Source organism: Dermacentor albipictus, chromosome 4, assembly GCF_038994185.2.
Source record: "Dermacentor albipictus isolate Rhodes 1998 colony chromosome 4, USDA_Dalb.pri_finalv2, whole genome shotgun sequence".
Lineage (NCBI taxonomy): Eukaryota > Metazoa > Arthropoda > Arachnida > Ixodida > Ixodidae > Dermacentor > Dermacentor albipictus.
This window is the reverse complement of record NC_091824.1, coordinates 68,388,848-68,409,693: the sequence shown is the minus strand read 5'-3', so window position 1 is coordinate 68,409,693 and position 20,846 is coordinate 68,388,848. Positions and strand designations below refer to the sequence as shown.

The 20,846-nt window shown below is 44.9% G+C and overlaps 1 protein-coding gene and 1 long non-coding RNA gene across 4 annotated transcripts in view; one reads left to right on the top strand and one right to left on the bottom strand.

Moving 5' to 3' along the window:
- The window catches only part of LOC135902032 (protein sax-3-like), a 178,419-nt gene that overhangs the window by 16,283 nt on the left and 141,290 nt on the right, over positions 1-20,846 (bottom strand). For all 3 annotated transcript variants that reach the window (XM_065431913.1, XM_070537066.1, XM_065431914.1), the window contains exons 3-15: positions 20,087-20,368; positions 18,713-18,851; positions 15,072-15,199; positions 13,313-13,437; positions 12,174-12,534; positions 10,252-10,503; positions 8,821-9,000; positions 8,187-8,311; positions 6,275-6,500; positions 3,830-3,945; positions 2,532-2,703; positions 322-486; positions 17-44 (exon numbers count right to left, since the gene is read on the bottom strand). In XM_065431913.1, coding sequence (XP_065287985.1) covers positions 17-44; positions 322-486; positions 2,532-2,703; positions 3,830-3,945; positions 6,275-6,500; positions 8,187-8,311; positions 8,821-9,000; positions 10,252-10,503; positions 12,174-12,534; positions 13,313-13,437; positions 15,072-15,199; positions 18,713-18,851; positions 20,087-20,368 — 2,299 coding nt within the window. The remainder of the gene's footprint in view (positions 1-16; positions 45-321; positions 487-2,531; positions 2,704-3,829; positions 3,946-6,274; positions 6,501-8,186; positions 8,312-8,820; positions 9,001-10,251; positions 10,504-12,173; positions 12,535-13,312; positions 13,438-15,071; positions 15,200-18,712; positions 18,852-20,086; positions 20,369-20,846) is intronic.
- The window catches only part of LOC135902035 (uncharacterized), a 58,469-nt gene continuing 42,687 nt past the window's right edge, over positions 5,065-20,846 (top strand). The window contains exons 1-2 of the long non-coding RNA XR_010564371.1: positions 5,065-5,206; positions 7,443-7,577. This is a non-coding gene — a long non-coding RNA (uncharacterized lncRNA). The remainder of the gene's footprint in view (positions 5,207-7,442; positions 7,578-20,846) is intronic.

The following is a 20,846-nucleotide window of genomic DNA, read 5'->3' as shown; positions in this document are numbered from 1 at the left end:
CAGCAAAACTATTCACCTGATGTCTTCTTGCTTTTGTACTGGGGCTAGAAAAGAAAAGAAAGCAGTTAATATAATTGCTTGTTTATAGAAGCAAGGTGGCTGAACATAATCAGCCAAGGATGACTACAACTTTGTATTAAAAGCTACGCTCCAACAAAAACTTGTGACAAGATGCCATACATTGTGCTATAGTTAAACATTCTGCATATTTTAGTCTAACGAGGGGTAAGAGTTAATAACCGTGAATTTGACGCGCGCGCGCACGCACGCACGCACGCACATATATTTTAAACAAAAGTTGCGAGCATCTGAAATACTTACCTGTTATAATTGTCTTTGCCTGTTCCAGCCGTCTTTTCCGTATTAGAAATATCACGAAGATTGTGACTGCTGCCAGCAGCAAGAATCCAAAAAGTGCAATGAACCATGACTGTGTCAGGATGTTTTGAAGGGGAGTAGAAAGTGACGTTGAGGACATTGGGCTTTCTGAAATGTACAAAAACATTGTATAGGATAGTGAATCATGGACTTTTTATATAAGCTATAACCTGTAATGTCAGCACCAATGGTTGTATAAATACATGTACAATAAGCCAAAGTAACAAAAGCTGCATTTGTATATCTGTACTGCAGCCCTACAGATGTTAGTAACAGCAATGCTGCTGCAGATTTACTGTATCTTGGTCCTTTCAAGAAACACCTCACTTGAGAATCTGCTTAGTTCCGAAATGTTTTTTTCTTCACTACATTTGTGTTGAAAACCTTAAATGCACTAAATATTGTTTGCACTATTAATTCTACCAAAAAAGTTATCACCCAGTACTGAAGCTGCAAGGCGTCACATACACAAAGCTTTCTGTCAAATTTGGATAATTGAGCAAGTTAATTATTGAACATCACCTAGAATGCAGGTCACCTATAACATTATTCACAAAAAGGAGGTGTGAGTAACTGGTTATATTCTAGCATGGAGGCAACTTAATACTGCCTTCCAGGAACGTCTGCGCACAAATTTGAGAGCAGTGTTTCTTTATCCTGACACGGTTCAGTGCCAGAAAAGTACGTATTTTAAGACAGCTAAATTTAATGTTTGTTCCTCAAGAGAGTTTGGTTTTCGGCTAGTTGGTACATGGTATTTAGAATCAAAACAGCCCCTCCTCCCAACCCCCAGAAAGAAAGATAATAAATGAACAAATAAACATACGCAGCTGTGCCGACCTGAAGCTGAAGATCTCTTTTCTATGCAGCAAAATATCTACAAGCAAAATAAACCTTCAGTTACAAGTCAGTGCTGTGTATGTCCCCCCTGTCTGATTTCTTGCACCATTTCCATTCTCAATTTCAATGCTTGGGTGCACCGAAGTACACGCTTGAAAAGGTATTGTAAAAATAACGGCACTACAATCTCAATGCCTGCACGGAGCCACGTTACTTGTAAGATCTTAAGCAAGCTGAAGTCTGAAATATGCACTGCATTAAGGGAGATAGAAAGAACATGAAGATTATGCTGTTTAGCATCTAGGCATTCCACGCATACTGTCCGCAGTGATGCCAGCCCACATTCCTTCAAGACTCTTGTGAAATCCAGTTTTTTTTTTTGTAGAGAGTATTTTACAAATTTGTTTTATATTATACCTAGGTTTTCCAGAAAATGATTTTGTTTGCAACTGCAGGTTATAACTACTGCATGTGATTGACTGCAGTCTTTAAACTGGGCTTACAAGAGTTTATGTGCATTGTACAAAGGCAGAACAAAAGCGCACTTTTTGAGACAGGTGATCAAATAATTAAATCGTGTGAAAGTGGCAGTATTTGAACATCAGATCCATTAATAAATCTTGTGTACTATGCGAACCCGTGAGAATTTAGTGACAATCTCTACAGAAAAGTAGCTAGGAGCAGCAAGCACACTCGTCATTCGCAAAAGTGTGTCTGAGGACCTGTTTGATACGTGGCGTGCCCCACGGATTTGGTGGCAATAGTCAAGGTAAACTAAGTCAATGGTACCTAAATGCTTTCACGCTGGTTTCCTCTGGACCGCAGCAGAAAATTATTTTTATTCTTAAAACCAGATAAGAGCTTCAAAAATTTGCAAAAACCATCGACGATGATTATTATTTGTTAGGTAGTGCTTGTTGTTTCATTGTGTAATTCCGCAGAGAGCAGAACCATTAACCAGTACACCTGTAGCGGTAGTATAGGTGGCTATACATATAAACAGATTTGTCATATATGTGCTGCATTCAGCTGTGCGAGGGCCGGCGTGGAAAGTGACTGCGATCCTCCTCTCCTGCTGGTGGAGCCCTTTCCCGCATCCACCACATAGGGTGAGGACAGCGAGAGAAAAAAGCGGCTGTCATTCCCGGAAAGGGATGTAATAGGTGGCTTTTGGAAACGAAGGCATCCCGTAGTTCGGTTGCATGGAAGCATGCGTGGTTTGCATCGATGCCTTTGTGCTGGTGAAAGTGTGACCACCACTTTAATGGGCAAAATACTCAAAGGAAGCTTGTCGCTTTAAAACTTGAACTAACCCATCTTGAAGTGGACGGCGCTGCTGGCAGGTCCCTCACCAACACTAGTCAGGGCAACGACGCGTGCTTTGTATGCAGCTCCTTTCTTCAAGTTGTTTAACGTTAGGCTGTTGGTTGTGGAGTTTGTGCTTTGATTGAAACGAAGGTCAGAGGCACTACCACTCACGTATACCTGCAATGAAAAAGTTTATTTCTTCAGAAATACAACATGCTCTTGCTACGCTTTGTTCAATGCTTTCATCCTTTACCCTGCATAAGGCCTTTCTAGAGTTAACTACTTGTTTCCTTTTTTTTTGCAAAGATAGCTGTACTACTGAGAGAAGAAGATATTAACTCCCTCTCAACGTCAGGTTTTCTCAATAAACGCATTCTCATGGCAGGAGAATTGAAAAAAAAATTATACTCATGATCAGATTTCTACATATATTCTTTTATTTATGGCATATATCTGCATTTGGTTTGAAATGAAGAGCAGCCAATGCTGAGGTTACGGTACCTGCTGCAAGCATCAAGGAAAGATTCTTGCATAATCATAAATAAGTAACCTATGGTATTCATTTATAACATCTGTCATAACCAACACATTTCTTTTGCAATACCATTAAACACTGTGTGCCAAGCATAAGATAATGTACAGTCGCGGAGAGAATATGGACCATCAAATCTAAGAAAAAGCTGAATATCTCCGCAACCTCACAACGCAATTTAGTATTTTCATTTTGGACCTCGACTAGAATATGCTAACAATGTTGTCGTGGGCAGTTTTACTGGTTACTGCTACAGGCTGCTCGGAAATTGAACGTTTTCGGAGATCCCGTGGTCCATTTTATTCTGTCCGCGACTGTACGTTCGTACTGTTCCGTTGCAGTACATATGATTGTTCTGGAGTACTGCAGTTGTTATTATGTTCTTTCTGTGGTTCTGGTTATTGTTACCATAATCACCCAGTAAAATATTTGGATAGAGTTAAGATACTCGAATAAATTTGTCATTATAGCTTTGCTATTTACATTACCCGAGGCAGCATACACCAGCTGCTGCTGGTTAGGTATTGGCTAATAACCAGTCCAACCAGTTCGTTATATTCACTGAAATTATTTTCTTTCTTTTTATTATTTTGTTATCAATAGGTAAAATGTAGCTGAAAATAGTAACTGTCTATTTTTTACAAGGCGTGGATTGTATCTCTTGTCATAACATCACCGTCATTAAGCTAGTATAAGAACTTGCTAGCACAGATGAAGGTGTTCAAATGAACAGCAATGTTTGAGTACAAAGCAGCTGATGCCATTACTTACATTGTATCCCCTGAGCCTTCCATTGCAATGCTGAGGAGGTGGAGGAGACCAGAATAAAGTTGCAGTTGTGCTGTTGAGAACATGGACCTCCACACTGTCGGGTGGGGCTGTTGGCACTGCAGAGATAGTTCTGATATTAACATCCTTGTTCGTGGGTAATTTACGTTTTAATAACCTCGGTGAGTGCATCGCATCGTTTTTTTTTTGTCATTTCTCATACACATGAATTTAAAACTGTCACACTTCATATTGCGCCCCACCTTATTGCCAAGTGCAGCACCGTCTGCTTTTAGATGCATTTGTTAAAACCAACAATAATGAATGGATGTGCAGGGCAGCTTTGCCACATGAAGAGTCATAATGCAGTGAAGCTAACTTCAGGGAACGGAAGGGGGAGGCGGAGAAATGCGGTAAGACTAGATGTTTCAGTTCTTAAAGTGGAAAGCAACCCGGCGCCACCTGCGATCCCGCTGTGTATCGCTCACAATCTAAAGTGCCATATTTTAAAGCTACAGACTTCGAGAATGCTCCATAAAGTTTTCAGAGATACCTAGGCCTGTATTATGTAATTTTGTGCGAACACAGTCATTTTTGACCAAGACTGTAGGTACTGTACATGCTGCATCATCTAGCTGTGGCCGCGATAAACTGCAGCACATGCGCAGCCAAGAAACCGTGTATGCGGTAACTATTCGTTTAATCTTCCAGCCTTTTCGCCCTCCGTCATTTGCTCGGACAAGGCTGCGCCGCGTCGTTATCGCGACGTTTAGGACTGTGCGCGACGATTCATAAGAATGGAAAATGAAAAAGGATCGCTACAAATTCCTACCACTGCTCTACTTGTCGACTATCGTTAGGCTTGTAGGCGTTTATTTCAGCGCGCAGGCGGAGCGCTGCGCTAGCAGCTCCGATTCAGACAACATTCGTCAGTTGACGCCAGTGCAAAGATATGCTTTTTACAGCGAAGTTGTCTATGGTTAGGATCCAAGATTTTACGGCGTCCGCGCGGGAAGGCCCTCCTTTAAATAGTGAGAGTGAAAAAGCCAACAATAAAAGCAAACGCATATCGCCTCTCGCGTCGCAGCTCTGTTTAACGGCCACCTGTGTCTAAAACAGCGCTCCTTCGTAGATGTGTCTCTGCGAATGTATGACGTAGTGCATGACGTAGTGCGCGACGTAGTGTGCGCCTGATAAGGCGACCAAGGGGAATTTTCGGTACCATTTCGCTCCACCGTTGCTGCGGGAAGGCCACGCGTGATCCGTACGCCTGAAGAGCAGCGTATCTACGAGGAGCGACAGTGAGAGCAGCGGCGGCAGAGAGACCGTCGACGTCGGGCCAACCCGGCGGCCCGAGAAGAAGAGCGTGCCCGCGATGTGGTAAGTAAGCGACGAGCAATAACCGACGACGCATATCGCGACGCCGAGAATGCCGCAAAGAGGCGTCGACGCCACGAAGGCGCGGTGCCAGGATTCGACGGCGCCTACGCACGGTTCCAAAGAGACAATCTCGATGGCAACTTCGGATCAAGCTGCTGAGTATGTGATCGCCTATGGTTCGATAATGACCTCTCGGAAATTAACGGCATTAAGGTCTAAAGAACGACAGCAGAAGGTGGTAGATGTGCTGACGCGGTGCTTTCCCGGCGAGAGCGATGGGGAGTTTCGAGTCTGAGTCTAAGGAGGCGCTGATAAAGGGTAACGTGCCCCGGTTCAGCACAGCGCGTGTACAGAGGCTCTACGAAATGGTGCGGTTCCACGTTTCTCGACGACGAACTGTTATCTGTACCCGTATGTGCAGGCGCATCTTTCGGAGCTCAACGCCGATCGGATCAGCTTCGCTTGGCCATCCACCTTCACATAGTGGAATGGCTCAGGAATTTTTTATTTACTTTTTTGCTATTTATAATCGACCACATTGAGGGCAGCGGCGAGCATTGTATGACACCCGAGACTTGCAGCGCTACTTCAGCACGCTCACGAAACACTGTACGACCTGTGACGTCACTATACTTGAGCGCGCGGTGATGGCAAAGACAGATTGGCGTTGACAGCTGCACTACAGGAAACAGTCGTACCGCTGACGAAGGTGCGGCAGAAAACAATTTTTCGCGGCCATTCGATCGCCGTTTGCATCGACTTATCCAGCGATAACAATAAAATTCAAACAGCGCTAGACGACAGGACCAGAAAAAGGAGGAGACAAACACGGCTCTGAACTTACAACTGATTTCATCCCCGCCTTCCCTGGCTGCCAATGTCGGGCTATTGCCAATGACGGGCGTTTTCTGACGCGAAGTAATGGATATAACAATGCAAGTGCGGCTCCCCTTCGAACTTCGTTACAGAGAGGTTTTACACATGCCGATATTTCAACATGGATTGATTACTAATCAGGATGAAATGTGTATTTATTTGAACGGATCATTTCAGAACATTTGATCTTACCATCTTCGAGCGTTTGAACACTTCTCGAATTGCTGGGCGGGCCTTCAACACTTCTGTAGAAGGGCACAAGAAAAAACTCGTACTTTGTGAACTTCCTAAGGCCGTTCAGCACGTATGAGAGGGCTCCGCCGTTCAGCACGGTCACTATGTTGTACTTCTGCCAGACGCCGCTCGTGTCCCGGAAGCGAACGTAAAAGCCCTCCATATAGTCCTTGCTGCCTTGAACCTGCGTGACATGACACAGTAGTGGAGTCAACGTAGTTAATAATAATAATAATAATAATAATAATAATAATAATAATAATGTAGAAATGGCACCACTATAAATTGCCTAGGTTGATTGACTGATTGATATACTTTGACCAAATTGGAAATGTTAGCGCAAATATCGAGCCATCGGCTTCTTGACGAACTATTTCACGGCGATCCCGTGGGTGGAGCTGTCAATGACACATAAGTGTTTTTCTGAGACCAACGAGACGGTGCCAGATGCTCTTCAGAAGCAACATGTAATTACAGTCAAGCGCCTCTACAACGAACGCCTCTACAACGAAATGACCTGTATAACGAAGTAATAATTCAGTTCTGGTCATTTTGTGAGCTGTACGGTGCGCCTCCTTTACAACGAAATGACCTGTATAACCAATGATTTCGAAGGTCTCAAGCAGAGGAGGAGGAGGAGGAGGGACGAGATATGTTGCTTGGTGCAGGCGGACCTAGCCTTGCAAAAGTTGCGTGAAAGCCATCTATCAGCTGCAATACGTTCTGAAACACTTCGCAGTCCAGCTAACAACACGAGGTATCAAAAACAAATTGACATAGAACCCTATACGTCGCGCGTTTTCCAACCCACAACGACACAGCTCACCATTCACTTGGTTACAAAGGCATTCGAGTGTATATCTGCTAGTAGTAACCTCTCTGTTGCCACAAAATGCAATGTGACCCACGAGCTTTGGCTCACGATGCCCACGTTTTTTACTGTGGTAGCCGTCAAAAGCACCTTCTTGTGGCTCTATCACTTTTGCGACGTATATCGCTGACATCATTGTTTGAACGTGATATCTAACAGATCATATAATCGTTATCATCATCACCAACATCGTCGTCATAATGTTTTCTTGATGCGAGGAGTCGTCAGAGAAGGAAACTGCTTGTCCCCACCCAGGACTCAATCCCGGATACTTGACGCGCGAGCTGTCGCGTTCGTGGTGATGGCGTAGTTATGCGTGGTCATTGTCGTGCCGTCGTGCTGTCGTCGTACCTTCACCAGCTGCCGCTATTTTTGGACGTCAGCTTTCCCGTGAGTGGCCTCCTATTTTTATTTTTTTTTCTTCCGCTTCCCTGATGCATGTAAGCTCCTGATTAGTACTGAGGTGAAAGTGCTTACGCGGCTCAACTGACCTTGCTTTACTAGCCCATTTTGCATAACTTCTGTAACCCAGCAGAAACTCATGACTGACAATTGGCAGTGGGCTGATCAGTCTAATTCATCTGTTATTCTCGCCGGAGCAGTGTCGGAATGTTCGAGTTCCCAAAGAGGTTCCCCAAAACTGCACTTCGGGAAAACTGAATAATGACCACCTATAGACTGTATCTGTTACCTATAAATTCAATCAACAAGGCACTGTTCTGCAAACAGGTTAAGTTCGCAAAATATTCCTTTATGCACGCAACGTTCACATAAGTTGCTTTCGTAGTTATTTTCGTAAAGATCCGCCCTTTTCAACGAGAAAGAGTCGTTTCTATCAGGCACGTGGTCTCATGCGCTATCTACAAGATAAAAGCAATGGCATGCACTGAAAAACACCGAAAAATTACATAATTCACCTGTATAAGTTTGCCGTGTTAAAGGGAAAACTGTAAAACATGTCACGATAAATTAATCAAATCATGGAAGCATGGATGATACCTTCCAACTCAACTTCACAGCTGTTGAACTGATGGCGCGTATGTCTTGAAGGATCACCACACTGGCACTGAGCTTTGCTCGTGCTTCGTCAAGGTTGTACTCGGGAAGAAAGTGCTGTGCTAGTCCTGTGGATCAAAAATAATAAAAAGGGGCAATTAGAGCTAAAAAATGTCAACTCGAAACAATAAAAGGAATGTAAATTTATAGGTCTGTTTTATACTAAGTGTGCAGTTCAACTGGCACGCCTACTGCACGTGCTTAGCACGTGTAGTGCTCTGCAATGCCAGTTCACGCTTTCATTTTGCTGTGCACTACAAAGTGGGCCACAGATGTTTACCATTCGGGTAAAGTCGTCACCTCCTCAACCACTCTTGGCATATGACAACAGGTTTTCATGCTGTTCAGTCAGTGTAGCCTAACATGGGGGCCCAGCTATTGTCGAACTGTGCATGCGTAATAATAAATGTTTCCACTGAAGTGGTGCACTGCAATATTTGTGCATAGTACAGAAGGCAGTGACGGGTAAAGTAATTACGCGAGGGAAATGCCTCGCGTTTACCAGTCGCTGTCTTCTGTATTGACGTGCTGCTTTGAGCAGCACAGGCACTTTTTTTTTTTCAGCAAGTATACCTACCTAAGGTTCTTATAGTTTCAGAGGCAGGGCTGGGAACACCGAGACCATGAGAATTTTCAGCTCGTACGATGAAAATGTAGCGTGAGTCGGGACGCAAGGCTCGGATGGTGTACGTTTCGGCAAATATTCGATGGGCTGCAAGAACCCATCCACTTTGGAGGTCGCTGCTGTAGTACTCAACTGAAAATAGAAATGAAAAATTGTGGGGCTTTACGTGCCAAAACCACTTTTTGATTATGAGGCACGCCGTAGTGGAGGACTCCGGAAATTTTTACCACCTGGGGTTCTTTAACGTGCACCTAAATCCAAGTACGAGGGTGTTTTCGCATTTCGCCCCCATCGAAATACGGCCGCCGTGGCCGGGATTCGATCCCGCGACCTCGTGCTCAGCAGCCCAACACCATAGCCACTGAGCAACCACGACGGGTCTGAAAATGGAAATGCGACACCAATTATTCTGTCCCCAAATTTCTTGACTTTTATTCAGAAAACTTATTCGATCTACTAGGCCGATAGTTATATCATGAGTGACTCGCACCTAAACGCCGCCCAATGGCGAAACGCTCTTACATAGGACAGTTTTTCGAAAAGCATTGTCCTTGCGAATACAATTCCGACCACTTGTAGCGAATTTACGAAGAGGTGCAAGCTGACGTATAGATGGCTTTCAGCGACGTCATCCTAGAAGCCGTGTTGGTGGACCAGCAGGATAAGCAGCTGCGTCCGTTGGCGTCTCACGTGGCTTCAACACTCTCCACCAGAGCCGGTAGGGCACGGGCCTGTCCTAAGCTTGTCTTCCTCAATGGAAGCAGATTACCCGCGGCAGTGAATATGACACAATGACGTCATCCTAGACGTCACATTTGAGCACCGTCACGGTGACCAGCTGCGTCCATGACGTCACGTGCAAGCTATCTATACACGCTAGACATGGTAACATGTATAAATATGGACATTTTTACATTTCTTAGGTAACAGGTCCTATTGATGTCTTACGCAGAGCTTGAGTGCATATTTTCCCTGCAAACTCTGATAACATCAACGTTACCTCAGAGCTGACGAAGACCAACCATAACATCAAAGCCGGCTCAATGTTTGCCGTTATTTACGGTAAAGGGCGCCGCTTATACCAAGAAAACCGTAAAAGTGCACGCACTTTAAAAGCTCCTGTGTTTACAGTGTGCTCTCATCATATAGTTGTTTTCACCTCAATGTCATTGTGACGAATAGATTTTGCAGAAACTCTTCAATATGCAAATTTCGTGAAATAAAAGAGTCAACGCATTAGTCTATGCTATCCTTGATCTCGATTAACGCTCATATATTATGTAATGCAGCTCTTAGATTGGTTATTATCTTCATGATACCTCTATACGACACGGCTACACATGATGTACGCAAGGTGCAAGGAATATTGCAACTCCGACTTACTTGTGTATCCCTTGAGGGACGATGCGCCCACTTTCTCGCTCCGTTTCCAAGTTAGGGTTATCGAAGTCTCCGTTGTGTTTACCGCCACAGGCTGTGAGGGAGGTCCGGGGAATGTGGAGGGGTCAGGAGAACGATGAAAATTCACGTTTGGATTGTGCGGCGAGTCTACAGTGAGAGACGCAGTCCAGGACGTATCGCCGCTTTCACTTGAAGCCTTGCAAGTGTATGCACCACTGTCCATCAACTGGAGGTCTGTGAAAATGCAGCATCAGACAGCAACTCGTGTCAGTGACTGGCTATTGGTTATGAATGTCGCTTTCTAAATGTCTTCCAGCAAATGCAACATAGAGCTATTGCATTTGTCGCGTGTGCTTCCATTGGAAGAAGGTAGACTAGTGACCTCAACGAACAGGTATTTAAAGAGACCACATAATAAGGGACACATGTTTTCCTTCCTTTTATTATTATTATTATTATTATTATTATTATTATTATTATTATTATTATTATTATTATTATGTGTGTTTGCACAGACCAGCATGCAATGAAATTTTTGTTCACCAATAATCAAAGCAGTTAGAACTGCATGCTCGTACAAGGACACTTCACTGCATGACAGGTTTGCACTATGAGAAGCCTGCAGTATATGCGTGAAATGGCATGAACTAGGAAGGGGGAGTCATGGCTCGTTTAGGGCACACAGCAAAGTTTGGCTCTTTTATGCACCTAGGTGTACCATGAATATTAAAAGAAGTATCGAGGAGGGCTATTATTTTTAGGCAGTTCATTAAAGGCACCACTAGACAGCGAAATTTCAACAGACAGGTTGTGTTCAACGCTTGTCTCTGATTGGCTGAGTAGTTTATTTATTTATTTACTGTTACTGGGAGAAGCTATTTTGCGATTTATTTCCAGTTAAATTCCCATGCTTAGAGAAAAAGACCAAAGAAAAAAAATGCCGTGATTGAAGGTTATTAAACCAAGTTTGTCGAGTGATTGCACGGTTTTTCTTACCTTGGGAAAAGACACACACGCTGTTCAGCGCCGTCAGCATCTACCGCGTCTACAATTGCACCACAAGACAACACACAGACGCTGCTCGGCGCGGCAGCAGCAGCGAGCGAATTGGCCTTCATGCTGCGTCTCGCTTCAACGCGAACTAAGCTTCGAAAGCACAGCGCATACGAAGGTACCAGCACTCGGCACACTTTGTACACATTGCAGATCGTTTTCAATATATGGGCGTCCACGTGGCGTACGCAGCAGCCTCCGGTAGCATCAGGCTAAGTCCCAGTTTGACATTGACTGAGCTTGAAGGTCATATTTACGGAATCAGGCGTTTTCTGGATTTGTACCTGGAGTAGCAGAGCTATCGCTCTAAAATGAAGCATGCCAACAGCTTTAGACAGGTCAGTTCGGTGAAAACGTTCATTGTTCCAATCGACCGCAAAGAAAATCTGTTTACATACGTGCTCAACAGACTTGTTCTTGGCGTTGTTGAGGAAAGCTGATAGGCTGATAGGCTGATTGGCGATAAAAACGAAATAAAATGAAGCCGCTGCGGCCGGTATTTGATCCCGCGCCGTCGGGCTTAGTAGCGCAACGCCGTAGCCACTACCCCACAATGACGGGTAAAAATAAAACGAAACAGAGCCGCAGCATGGTTCTGCGAGACCAGCTGTGTAACTCAGGCATCGAACGTGTTGTACCAGGTGTGATCTATTACATTTCTAATGACTTAAGGAGGGATATGGCAAGCAAAGCGAAGAAAACACATGCGTTGAAGATAGATACCTTATAGTTCATTTAACTTAAAGATAAGTCAAATACTCCGTTTTTTTCAATGATATATGAATATTTTGCACTTTCTTTATAATTTTAAGCGTAATGTTGAGCTGTACCCGAAGGCGCCACTTCCTGACCTTGTATCTGCATCATGCCGGACTCTAGCTGCGTGAATCGGGGCCGATCTTCGAAGCTCAGGGGAGAGCCGTTGTACAGCCACTGCACGGAAGGCGTGGGCGTGCCGCCAGCCTCGCAGGGTAGCTGGGCTGTCGTGTGCAGCGGCAGCGTCTGGTTGGCCGGACCCAGTCGTATGATCGGCGGCGGGAGGTCGGCGAGCGCCGTGACCTCCAGGCGACCTTTAGCCATGCTCGAGCCAACAACGGACAAGGCCGAGCAGACGTAGTAGCCGCGGTCCTCCTTGCGCACCCCGGTGATGGTCAGCGTGCCCTCGTGACTGACCGAGAAGCGGCCGTGTGACTTGCCCGGAAACATCAGCACCTGCGTCGGCGAGACAGCGAGAGATAATTTCGGGAGCGCGCCGGCGACTTTTTCACGCTCTACCGGAGGTCTATCTTCACTGCACGACAATGGTGCGACCACGAAAATCTGATTGGTCGTAGTTGCAACAGGTGCAGCGAGTGGGCGCTAGTCTATCGCTATGGGAATAACCTGATACCGAGGACTGCTGAGGCACGAAATGATGGACGTTTCTTATCCACCTAAAGAAATAAGTGCCGCGGGAAGCATTTGTACGTCACCCTACACCATCACGCATTACTTAGTTCTGCGCGACCCGTCCTGTGGAACGTTGTCCTATTGACATCAGTGCCCAACATTGACATTAGTAGGCCCCCGTTCGTATTTCAAAGTGGTGAGTTTATCGTCACTGATCGTCGTAAAAGTTGGTGCTCTCTGTGTTGATGTGCTGCTTCGTACGCATCACATGAAACCAGCGTTAGAAGACAGGACAGAATAGGACAAAGCGCACAGACAATAAGGACATACAGTCGGCAGTCAACGCAATATCTTTGTGCTCCTTTCTAATCTGTTCCGCGTCTTCTAGCTCTGGTTTTCTGTGATCATGAACCAAGCAGCCCACCACTCAATTCGCGCACGCATTTCTAATCGCGCTTCTTTAGTAATCAGTCATGAGAAATTCCTTAGGATGCGGGCAGTAGGTGCTTATCAGGAGGTTACGTATGTGATATTTCGCGTATAGGAACACGGATTTGGCTTCATCACATTCGCAGATGCGCGAAACAAAGGCGACGCGCACCTGGTTGCCTTCTCGGGTCCAGAACACGGAGGGTGGGGGGTTGCCTGTCGCGAGGCAGTCAAACTTGGCGACACCGTTGAGCCCCACTTTCTGGTCCTGGGGAGTGAGGCGGAATGTCGGACGTGCTGGAACGAGCGAGAAAACAAAAGGGAGAGGTGTGAAAATTGCGCCGGTATTTGCATACCGGTACCGTTGTTTCAAGTGCTTTCTGCTAGCTTGCGCCTCCTGTCTGGACGCAGTTGGCATGTCAGTTGAAGCCCTAACAATGATGCATTGTTTCTTTTACAAATATAACTTGGACGTATCAAGGAAACAATGAAATTTAATTTCGGAATACAGCATCCGGAATTTTGTTCAGTTACTAAAGCAATCTGTTCAACACGAGGCGAATTAAGAGTCTGATTTTTCTCATAGCTAGGCGCGAAAGGAAAGCTAGACCATATTACTTAGTTTGTCGTCTGCTGGTTATTACCAAATGATATTTTGAATAATCTACAGACATTTGGCCACGAAAGGTATTTAAAAGCCTCTAAGTGCAGAAACAACTGAGCGGGAAGAATTATATCAGGCGGTTCATGCTATATGCGCGAATTTCGTGCACCACAGTCTTATAGTTAAACATTGACTGGGAATAAGAATAAAGAAGAATAAGAATGGGCTGACGTGCATGCGGTAGGCATTGTCGAGTCCTGACTGGAAGCTTACCACTGTCGTTGAAAAGAAAAGTGTGCAATCATTGCATTCTACCGGTGCTGACATATAGGGCAGAAACTTGGAGGTTGACAAAGAAGCTCGAGAACAAGTTTTAAGGACCGTGCAGAAAGTGATAGAACGAAAAATGTTAGGCGTAATGTTAAGAGACAGAAAGTGAGCGGTGTGGATTAGATAGAAAGCGGGGTTTACCGATATTCTAGCTGACATTAAGAGAAAAGACATCGAACTGGGCAGGCCATGTAATGCTAGGGTAGATAACCGGTGGGCAGTCAGAGTTACAGAATGGCTGCCGAGGGAAGGGAAGCGCAGTCTAGGACTGCAGAAAATTGGGTGGGTTGATGAAATTCGGAAATTCGCAGGCGCAAGTTGGAATCAGCTAGCTTCAGACAGTGGTAACCGGAGATCGCTGAAAGAGGCCTTTGTCCCTTGCAGGAGACATAAAAATAGGCTGGTGATGATGGTGATGATCAACGAGTAAATATTGCCTACAAACGTTGCAGTGAGAAGAACTCAGGTTAAAGCTATACCTGCGTGAAATTTGAGCTCTGAAAACTGCGTGGTTTAAGCTGCGTTTGGATATATATATATATATATATATATATATATATATATATATATATATATATATATATATATATATATATATATATATATATATATATATATATATATATATATATGAAATATCACGGTCGAGACGACGCTTTATTCCAAGAAGGAAGAAATGGCGCCGACGCGAAAACGAACATGAGCCGATGATTGGCGATGACCTTGTGCAGATGAAGATGAAGACCGCATATATATATATATATATATATATATATATATATATATATATATATATATATATATATATATATATATATATATGTATATATGCTTTAATGAATCTGTAGGAGGAGAACAGATTGGACAGAAGAGCATCTCTGACCTGCCACATGCCTAAACTTGCACATAGTTGCAGTGATCGCCAGAGAGCTTATGAAGGTATTTATGGCTGTTTAGCAAGGCATGCTGTGACAGATAATATGAAAATACAACTCACAGTGCACAGTAAGTGTCGCCGAAGCAGAAGCTTCGCCAACAATGTTTTCTGATTCACAAATGTATGTTCCCTGATCTGCAGGAACGACATTCTTGATGTGCAGACTCTTGTCCTCTTGAACGTATGCCCTAAAGGAGGAGAAAGAGAGGCGTTAAAAATTACGTTTTTAAGCGCGCTTTGCGAGATGGTGAAGAATACACAGAAAGAGAAAATTCTTACTTCGAAATATTGGCACACACGTTCAAAGCAGATTGGTCTCATAGCCAGAGTAAACACGTCCAATACGGAAATATGTTCATAAAAAGGGTCAATAATAAAAAAGGTGATAATGAATATGACATTTAGAGGAAAGTAGGTTGCCACAACGAAAGAATTGAAGAAAATGAAAGATGCATTTAACCAAATAGAAAGCGCCCTATTGTTATATGTAAAAAAGACCAGGATATGGAATTAAACTGGAGGTCGAGACAGTATGCACGCCAGCTTGTTTTTTTCCTTGTCTGCGAACTTGTAGAACGCCCCGCAACAGAAGAGCTTCTCCGCACTAAATGTCATATTGCAGTGAAACACACACAAATTATTGAAGGGGCATTGTTTCAGGGAAGGACATTGAAATTTTTGATACCCGCATTGGTGTCTCTTTTAATTGCAAAAACGTTATACGCCCCACGTCGAGAAAAAACACCTGGCGTCGGCGTGACCAAAACGTGTTACCAAAAATAGCCGACGGCACAAAGAGTAAAAGCACGTGAAGAAATGCTCGGATTGACGTAAAATTTCTAAGTGTCGTACACAACGTGGCTTCCTGTCTTCCCTATATGGAAAAAATCACGCAACACTTTTAATGGTGTGCGAGTCACCGCCGTCATCGTCTTCCATCACACGCTAACGATCCTAATATGAAATGGCACTGCTGCGCTCCGCGTATTCATTTCGTGTCCAATCCCCCATAGTGAGTAGGAGCCACATACGTGACAGGAAACAACAACAACAACAACAACAACAACAACAACAACAACAACAACAACAACAACAACAACAACAACAACAACAACAACAACAACAACAACAACAACAACAACAACAACAACAACAACAACAACAACAACAACAACAACAACAACAACAACAACAACAACAACAACAACAACAACAACAACAACAACAACAACAACAACAACAACGACAACAACAACAACAACACTCTCGACGCCAAATCATGAGTGTATAAAATGAGGTGTACCACGCCATCATGTCTGAAAAGGAACGCCGTGCAAATTTAAACGTGCACGACGACATACAGATGAATACCTAAGCGAAAACATTCCACCAAAGCGACTACAATGCTTACGCATTCCCACACGGAAGCAGTCTTAAGTGTTTCAGCCAAATGTTTTTAGATGCACTAGTTCTGGGTAAACATGTACCGTGCGTATTTTTCCACAGTAATTGTAACCACGGTGAGCCCTCCGCATAGCTGCGAAGCTTTTGTGGTGCATGATGTAATATATGCCTTCGCACCGTGCCGTGCATAGTGGCTGTCAGTAGCACCTGCCATGGATGAATAGAGATAGTTACAAACGTAGCCAGTGAGTCCATTCATGGAAATAGTGTCTCGACAGTTCATTACGCACGTAGCGACCGATGCGCATGGGGCTAATTCAATGCACGGTTGTCCCCTAAATGCGGGTACGTAGACCGCATTCCATCCAGTAATAAGACTGGGATACATAGCGCAAAAAAATTACACAGGGACAAGCAGAACACAGGACGAGCGCTACGCTCGTCCTGTGTTCTGCTTGTCCCTGTGTAATTTTTTTTGCGCTATGTATCCCAGTCTGAATGCATACCACCAACACGCCCAAACTTCTTCCCTGCTACAGTAATAAGAAATGCAACTGGAACATGTCCTTTGTCTTTAGTTATAAGCGTGAGGCGAATTCATCTTCCGAACCACTTTCAGAACATACAGTCTTGGAATGCCGAGATAAACTGTCGTCGCACCGAAATTCGGTCAAGAAAGCAAGCTTTGTTGACCTTTTTACGCGGCAGTGGTCTATTAGAAAGACTATAATGATTCAGTCCTTTTTTTCTCACGCCTTCCTTTTTGACCCCGCTTTTCTTCCCGTCTTTACTTCCCCTTTCCCTTCTTCTAGTGCAGGGTAGCAAACCGGACGTTTTAAGTCTGGTTAACCTCCCTGCCTTTCTCTCATTTGCATCTCTCTCTCTCCCTCTCATCTGGCGAAGCTGTTCACTTTTCTCGATGCTGATATAAAGGTTGTTCCCGAAAAGTCAAACACAAAGGCACAGGGAACTCGGCTGTTTTCGTTTCTTTATTTTAAGGCTTCTAAAGTTTTTAAATAGTCAAAGGGGCCACAGTTAGCGGAAACAAGTAACCAACAGTGGGCGAACGAGAAGGCATCAGCCTGAAGCCTTAAGCCGAGAAAGAACGTTTGGACAATGTGCTTGTTCGGCCTTAAGGTGCAAGGCTGAGGCGTCCCTTGTTCGTTTACTGTAGATATGAAGTTTCTTTAATTATTCGGCCAAATTCGAAGTCAAAATTACGGCTTGCACTCGCGTATCGTAATACGTTTCTCAATTATTTGACGATTTCTATTCCAAAACTGGCTGCGGTGGATGCCAAAGTGGGCTCTTCGGTTAATTGCTGTCACTCTCTGCAGATGCCCGCCAACATTTCAGCAAACTGCCCAACACATACTCAGTGTAGGGTAGCAAACCAGGTGCTCGTCTGGTTGAGCTCCCTGCCTTTCCTGTCCTTGCTCTCTCTCTCTTATCTACTGGTTGCCCCACACATCCTCAGCATCTGTCGATCCATGGCCATGACGGCTATATATACGTATTGGGCTTCCCACGCTGCGTTAGATAACGTGATAGTATTTATCTCTGAGCCACTTGTGGTGTTGTGTGCTCCATAGTTCGCATATTTTTGACGAATGAACTATTAAATAGTCGTTACGCATAAGCCATGTCAAATAAACAGTCAATAATGCTTTTAAGTGTTAACACGATATCTCTAAGTAAAGGTGGATCCTCGTTGGGTGGGTTTTATTACGCATGTCGCCATATCCTAACCTCCTATAATATTTGAAGTCTGCGAGTTTTTTTATCGACATCATTTGTGTCGTTCACAGATCAGGTGCTACAGTTAGCTACTCATTTGTTTTGTGCTTTCATTGTGTTTCCTTTGAGCAAAATGCAAACTGCACATACGCTGATCGTAAAGTAGGCAGCTAGAATATTTGGTAAAGAACTTTGGAGCAGGTAGCTCACTATAACGCGGCATAAAATTGGGTAACCAAACCTGACGAGTGGTTTTTAAAACATGCTTAACAGGCGGTTTTAAGTTACAAAGGCTCATATGCAGCTCAATCTACTTACGCGGCATGGAAATGAAGTATACACGATGTTGTATAGTGCCTAATGTTACAATATTGTCGCGAGAGGAAAAGGCAAGCATTCAATTCCCAAGCGAACGGTCGTTTACTGTTCGTTTCTGCAGCAGCTACCACACACTCTTCTTCGTCCTCGGCTTCCAGCGTTCCTAGCGCGTGGCAATATCGTGATAAGAGTTCGCGAAAGCACCCAACCAGCGCTTTACTTTTTTCAGCCACGTGACCTACCTTCCAATGGGCATCTTTCCATCCTGCCTCCTCCAGGTGACAGTTGGCTTGGGGTCGCCGTTGACTTTGCACTCAAACTGAACGGATTCTTCTGCGAGTGTTGTCACATCTTCCGGGACTCGGACAAAGTAGGGCTTCGCTGAAGAGAAGAAATGGTGGGCGCCATTGAAGAGCTGCGTGATCGGAGCTCGTATGCTCAGTTCTGGTTGTGTTTTTCCTGACGCAAAAAAAATTTAAACTTGAAGCAAGGCATGTGAAAATGTGCCGGAAGGGATTAACGCTGGACGCTCAGTCGTGAAACATGCTATGTTATGGAGGTAAATTACTCGAGGCATAAGGTCTTGGGCACAGTGCACAACTCTTAATGCACCGCATTGTTAAGCGTATCAGATATGGGTATATGGGTTTGCTCAAGTGCGGGTTTTTACAGCAGATAACACTGCCATCACGCTGAGATTTGTGAAGAATCGCGGTGACATGTCTATAGTTTATATAGTGGCTAAAATTTTCTGTTTTTAACATGCCGAAATGACATGTTCGATGCTCTAATAATGTAATTTACCTACCAGCGTGCAACCTTCTATGCCTACCAACAATCCCCCCACTGAAGGGCAGTATACCAGGTGCAATCTGGTTAACCTCCTTGCCTTTCATTTTCTCTCGCTCTCTCTCCAAGTGGGCATTGTAACATAAGTTACGGCTCTCCTCCTGCCGGTACCAGTCTGCATGCTAGGCCATAACTATGCATGCGCGTGCGGTAGAGCTGGAACATGCGTAGCGAATTCTGCAGCTAGGACGGTATTGCTATAGTGTTGACGCTAATATACATTAACGGCATGCTAGAAACATACCGACAACATTTAAGTTCGTCTGTGTTCCACTGTCATTAATATAACTAATGCTTTGCCATATTATACAGACTGTGCCGTTACCGGCGGTGTTGCACCTATTAGGGGAGACCTGCGCATGTGCGGCGTTTATTACACGCAGCTTGTGGTTGGTAGGGAAGCAACAACGATAGAAGACGCTACGCTAAAGCATCATAACGTTTAAGAGCATGAACAGAGCCTGCACGCTATATGCGAACGTGTTTTCGTGACATTATCACTGGTAAACTGAAATGAATGAAATGTGAAATAAAAAGTGCCTTATATATTGCATTTATACATATATAAAGTGTTATATATATATAATGGAGCCGACTGAGAATGTGCTTCTTGTCGTACTTTCTACGTATAAGGGTGCTGTAATCCCTAAGATGGCGCTTAAAAACGAGATATCTGGGTGATCATCAATTGTGTACACTCAATGGGTCCGAAACACAGCGTAGAAGTGCAATTGCATTCAGCTATAGAGCGGAATACGTCACCCAACTGTGCACGGAGAGCAGCGCGGGCGGCGAGTCCCTAGTGCCGAGCATGTTGGCCGCCCGGCACACGTAGCGGCCCTGGTCGGAGGGCCGCACGTCGGCGACGAGCAGGGAGCCCTGGGCCAGGAGGCGGACGCGCCCCGTGCCCGGCTGCACCTGGGCGCCGTCCTTGAACCAGGTGACCGTGGGCTCGGGGTGGCCCCTGGGAGGCAGGCACTCCAGCGTCGCCGACTCGCCCGCCGCCACGCGGACGCTCTTGGGCAGCTGGCGGAACTCGTCGCGAAGCACTGCGCCGATGGGAGTGGAAAGGGAAAGTGCATTAGGAGACAAGGAAGGGAAACTGGGTGCCCGCGGTTTCAGCTGTTGCATACACCAGCCCACAAAATAATTTATTCGCAGTGACGTTAGTTCAAAGGCTGCAAACTGAATGAAAAAGGAGCCGTATACAGTAACTCTACATTGTGCAGAGCATGAGGGTGCGCCTTCCTGGCTTCGCCGTTTCTTCAGCCAGAGGCACTGGCGTTTCTGGAAACCTTCCGACCTGCCACCCGCGGGCCGTGCATGCGCCGTCGATACCGAGACGACACGACAACGGCTGCGGCAGTTGTGACGGCGCGAACTCACCGCGAGTGTCCGCATAATTGCTGTCTCAGTAAAACATACATTCGTCCAACACCGCCACTGGGGTTCGAGCCCATGTCCTTCGGGCTCGTGCAGTTGATATAGCTGAAAGCACTAACCACAACGCTGTCGCGTAGCTTTGGA